Source organism: Oryza sativa, chromosome 4, assembly GCF_034140825.1.
Source record: "Oryza sativa Japonica Group chromosome 4, ASM3414082v1".
Classification (NCBI taxonomy): Eukaryota; Viridiplantae; Streptophyta; class Magnoliopsida; order Poales; family Poaceae; genus Oryza; species Oryza sativa.
The window spans coordinates 6,547,269-6,552,816 of record NC_089038.1 but is presented as its reverse complement, the minus strand read 5'-3'; the positions used below and the strand labels follow the sequence as shown (position 1 = coordinate 6,552,816).

The 5,548-nt window shown below is 44.5% G+C and overlaps 1 protein-coding gene across 1 annotated transcript; it reads left to right on the top strand.

Moving 5' to 3' along the window:
* Positions 1-3,715: 3,715 nt before the first annotated feature.
* On the top strand, positions 3,716-5,323 carry LOC4335130 (F-box protein At5g49610). Its single transcript, XM_015778854.3, has one exon. The coding sequence runs from the start codon at positions 3,757-3,759 to the stop codon at positions 4,867-4,869; it is 1,113 nt and encodes a 370-aa protein (XP_015634340.1). The 5' UTR covers positions 3,716-3,756; the 3' UTR covers positions 4,870-5,323.
* Positions 5,324-5,548: the final 225 nt, after the last annotated feature.

The following is a 5,548-nucleotide window of genomic DNA, read 5'->3' as shown; positions in this document are numbered from 1 at the left end:
AGATACACATACTGACAGCGTAGTTAGTCAGTGCATTGTCAAACACTACGGTTGAAACTATATGTCGAAGGAGATAAACGCATCAGCAGTATCTTTTCCTAATTGACGATTTGACGGTTCTAGAAATTAGTGTGCTAATGTTTTCCCCCTATGTACCGTACAGATCAACTCAAAACCTTTTTAAGTCAAATTTGAATGATGTTTAAGTCCAGCAGATTAAGGAAAGAGTAACAAGAGAAAATGTCACTGCTGTAGTGTACTTTTGTTGCCAAAAAGGATGAGCTGTGTTTACCACGTGTGGCACAAGGAGATTCCTTCCAGAGTACCATGCATATAGCTTTTGGTTGAACATCATGCTTTGACGTTGCCCATCAATTTAATCCCATTTTCCAGACGATGGCAGTGTCATCCACCTAGTAGTAGTGGACGGTGGCCGCTGCAGGCAACCGATGTCGCTTGCGTTTGATATAAGAGCCAAACACATGTTTAATTACAGATAATTTTGATCAATTTTGAGGATGCTCCGATTAATTTGTATAGAAAGGAAAGTTTACATCATTTAAGCTGCTGCCTCATTTTTTTTTAAAAAAATAGACATCGATATTAAGATTTTTTATGCCGTAAAAAATCTCGCATGTACCCACATGCTTCTTCACAAGCGTTCTTTTCTTGATAAATATTTGTGTAGGAACTTATGTCACAAGAATAGAAAATTTTGTCATCGAAGTAAAAGGTTTTAGTCTTTTAGACAATAAAGTTATTACAGTAGAAAGCTTGATCATTTGAGTAGAAAATTTCAGGAAAGTTTGAGTAGACTACTTTTTGAATTCAAGCAAAAACACTACAAATCAAGCATAAGTTTTCATCACTAATAGAAAAAAGGTTTTCGCTGATGGTGGCGTAAGCCGCCTCAGTAAAGGCCAGTAAAAATGAAGACAACTGACCGCCTGCGAAATACATTTCCACAGGCGGCATGCTTAAGATAGCAACATATGAAAATTATATATCTTCCCAAGTAGCTCCATTAGGCCAGCATCTAGGAAAAAGGATTTCCGGTGACAAAAAAGTGAATTATAAAAGTACTATTTGTAAAAATTCACAAATCAACAGGTCAAAATTCACGGGGCATATACCAAACATCCTCAAATTTTATAAAATTCACAATGCAATTCCACCACCCCAAATTTCACAAATGCAATTCCACCATTCCAAAATTCACAACATAAACTCAAGCTTTCCACACATCCCAAATTCGCGAGCCCTATCCGCTGTCGCTGAGCTGCCACCACTGAGCCTCGTCCACCGCCGGCTTCGTGCCCTTTGGCAGATTTAGACTGGAGTGGAGGAGAGGGAGATAGTTGAGGCGAAGCAGAGGGATTTAAGGACGACTGATTATAAAGCGGTGATACGGTTTTTTTTACTGGTGGACCTCTTTAGGCTCCGCCTGCAAAAAATATATTTTCAGATGCGGGTCTAGAACAATAGGAACTCTAGTTATTTTAACATTTATGGTTCGCCTGAAAAAAATCAAACCTAAGTGCTTTGAAAATTCGTTTTATAGTAGTGTTTTTGAATGTTTTGGATTAAAAATATTGGTATTTTGAAAAAAAAATTTCTAGAATAGAAAGTTTCGATAAATCTTATGCACTATCAGAATGTATATTTATTAAAAAAGATATGGCATAACTAACATACAAGATTGATCCCATCTTCCAATAGACATTATGCGCTGCACGCAGCTAGGACGGCAGCGAAGGAGGGGTTTGGGCCTTTGGGGGTGGGGCGGTAAGCCGTACCAGGATCTTCCAGATGACGACCCACGGCTCGGCGGCAGTGCTGATCATGCCGCCGCACGGAGTTGTCGCGGCTCCGTACGGCGGCGGTGAGCACTGAGCAGTGTGTCCTTTGCTTTTTCTGGTGCCGGCAGGATTTTCAATGGGCCTGCCTTTGCTCTTGGGCTTAACGTTTGCCACCACAAGGGCCCATTTACAGGAGTAATTTGGACAATTGAGATGACAACGGATTTGGATCTCAATTGAATTTCTCTAATCTACTGATTTATCTTCCCATTTCTTCTACCCTATATCTACCCTATAATTCACCAACTCACTCTTACACCTATCTACCCTATAATTCACCAACTCACTTTTATACCTATCTATCTACCCTATAATTTACTAACTCACTTTTACACCTACATTACTCATTCATCGAATCCGACAATCCGTACTCATCCATGTGGAATCCATCCGATGATCCACAGTGCTCATTCGGCCCCACCCCCACCACCACCCCCACCCCCACGCCTCCCGGTTCCCCGATCCACGCACGCCCGACTCGGCGACTCGCACCCCCACCTCAAAACCTAGCTCCTCCTCTCTCTCGCATCAACACAAGCGCCACCATCACTATGCCGATGGAAGGGGAGTCCCGTGCGCCCGACCAATGCTTCGCATCCTGGTGAGAGAAAAAGAGGTAACCTTTCTATTCCACGACCACGGCGAAAGTTTGGATCTTGATTCGAAAAAATAGGACACTTTTCTCTCCCTTGTTTCTGAGCTACAAGAAATCCTGTTCCGATTACAAAATTTTCATCTTTTCTGAGAACCGTGAGATACTGATTCTTGGAGATGTTCAATAGTAAATTAGTCCATAGATTATACTCTAGACTAAAATTAGGTTTAGGAGACCCTCCCCGGATTGATGGATCAATTGATCTCGTGTGATGTTAATTTCAGAGGAGGGAAAATGGAGGTACAGTCATCTGGGGGGGGTCCATTGAAGTGCTCATGGAGAAGGTCCTGTCAGTGAACATCCTCTCCTCGGACTACTTCAAGAGCTGTACAGGCTCATGACGTACCACGAGGTCATCGACGAGATCTACAACTAGGCTGACCACGTTGAGCCATGGATGACTGGCAACTGCCGCAGCCCCTCCAGCGTCCTCTGCCTCCTCTATGGATTGGGACCCCTGACGTGAAGTCAGAGGGATATGGTGACTGACATGTGGGGTCCACCACTTGTGGGCCCACATGTTAGTGACCACGTCACGTGGCAGTTTAAGTCAGAGGAGCGGCGTTCGTCCTCTCTTCACCATGAAGCTCACGGTTAAGCAATGGTGCGCCATGTTGTCATGGCGGGATTATCCCCATTGACGCCTATGGGTAGTGTCACTGCCGCACTCCGGGTCGCAATGATACCTTTGTGTCATCGGTCATGCTGCTAATCCATTATATAATTAAAAATTTAATTCTTTGTATTTTCCTTCTTATGACTCTTAAATATATATTTTATTTCATGCTTTCTTGTCAAAACAGATCATGCCTTTTGTTTGTTCCATTTGGGCTATTATGTCGTCATAATGTTTATTAGGAGTTGTTCATTTTTCGTGCTATATTAACATTCTTGTTGCAAGTAATTTACAGTCATTGACTGTTTAGCATCATTTGAGCCACTGTGGTTTTAAATTGATATATAATTTTTTTCCCTTTTACAACGCACGGGCACCCAACTAGTATTTAATAAATACAACCAGTGCTGTCTCGAAAAGAATTTGTTCGTCACTCAAACTTCGATAGGAAGATAAATCAGTTGATTTCTCAAATTCAATTGAGTCCCAAATTGCTCATCTAAATTGGGCCTTGTGTGTCAGGCCCATTGAAAATGCAGCGGGCACCAGGAAAATAAAAGGAAACGTCACACGCAGCTCCGCCGCAACCGTCCACTCCGCCGCCGCGACAACTCCCTGCGGCGACCATGGCGACAAGATCAGCGCTACCGCCGCGCCGCCGCGGCCTCCCGGAGGAGCTCGTGGTCTGGGAGATCCTGGTACGGCTTCCCCCTAAACCCCTCCTCCGCTGCCGCTTGGTCTGCCGCGCATGGCGCCGCCTCACCTCCACCCGCGGCTTCCTCCTCGCCCACCACCGCCATCAACCCTCCCTCCCGCTCGTCGTCGGCTACGGCTGCGACGGTGGGAGCCTCCTCGACATCCTCACCCTTGACCGCCGGGACGCCGCTCGGCCGCGGCTCCATCCCGTGGTGCGGCTCAAGAACGCCGCTCACTTCGTGAGTGCATCCTGCGACGGCATCCTTATCCTCAACATGACCAACTGCGGCGAATTTTACTACTCGGTCTGTAACCCGACCACTCGTCAATTCGCTGATCTGCCGATGCTCACTGGTTTCTTCGTCATGGGGTTTTACCAGCACCGCCCCACCGGTGAATACCGGCTTCTACTCTACTACCAGTTTCGGCCGGAAGGTTCTGAGGATAGATATGCCTGCTACGTCTACACATTGGGCTCCAGCGAAATGCCGAGGTGCATTGGGTGGATGGAGGAGGTTGCAACCTGCACAGCTGTTGTGCTGCTCCATGGTAGCCTGCATTGGTATAATTACAAAACAGACAAGATTTTGATTTTCAACACCGCATCCGAGTCGTTCTGGTCGATGCGTCAGGCTGACAAGATGAATGGGAATGATCTGTTTGAGATTGATGGTACACTTGGCATCTACTTCTGTAATGATGATGCGACGATCGTAGATATTTGGGTACTGCAGGATTACAAGACAGAATTCTGGTCTCTCAAGCACCGGATTGAATTGCCAGTCCCAGATATAAAGGGGAAGCTTGATGATGGTGATGATTGGAGTGCGATGGTATTGTCTGAGGACGGGGATGTGCTTGTGCTGGTTTACTACAGACAATGGCTGCTTTACATTGGTACTGATGGCAAGCTGTTGGCGAGTTTTCAACATGATGTTGGGTGCCACTACAATACTCCTCTGAAGCTTAAGCAAAGCCTTGTTCCACATGCATTCTTTCCATTGTTAAAGGGTTATGTCGTGAATGCTCGACCTTTCATCTGATGCTGGAGCGGCTTTGCTAGTTGTTGGACTCGTCTTGAGATGGTTTCTTTTCATCCTGGTGGGTAGCAACTTTTGGTGCTGTCTTTTAGAGGTTGTGGACACTGTTATCTTGTGGGATGTCACCTTGCTAAAATGTACTCAAACCCTGCTGAACTATGTAATATGCAGTAGCTGGTTTGCCAATCTTTTTCACAAAAAGAGAAAAAATTCTGATGTCTGTTGGATAAGGTGGAGCTTCCTGTTAACATTTGTTTCCGATTCCCTGAGTGCTTTTCTATTTTATACCATAGAATCTCTCTGAACTGGACAGATTGAAGTTTGAGCAAAGGAACTATTTTTTTTTTTACTTCTTAGCAGAACTGATGGAAAATATTATCCGGTCAGGAAGCTAAGTTTGGTTTATGATATCCTGATTGGATATATGAAATATACATCTCGTATTTTGGTCTGAGGTGGCTACTACTCTTATTGACGAGTGGTGACGCTGTAATGCTCCAACGTTTTCATGTACATAATTTACAATTAATTTGGTGCTACACTAGAAACATTTGACAAGGTGCAGCTTGGCTCGTGCTTGTTTTTTTCTTGAACTGAAAACTTCTGTACTTTTTATCTGGCAAGCTTATTTACAGCTGAGGAAGTGCTCCAGTGCTGTCAAAAAAAATAGTGAAATGGCTTC

What these genes read in the sequence shown, in the direction of transcription:
- LOC4335130 (XM_015778854.3), top strand. Translation starts at nt 3,757, where the DNA reads ATGGCGACAAGATCAGCGCTACCGCCGCGCCGCCGCGGCCTCCCGGAG.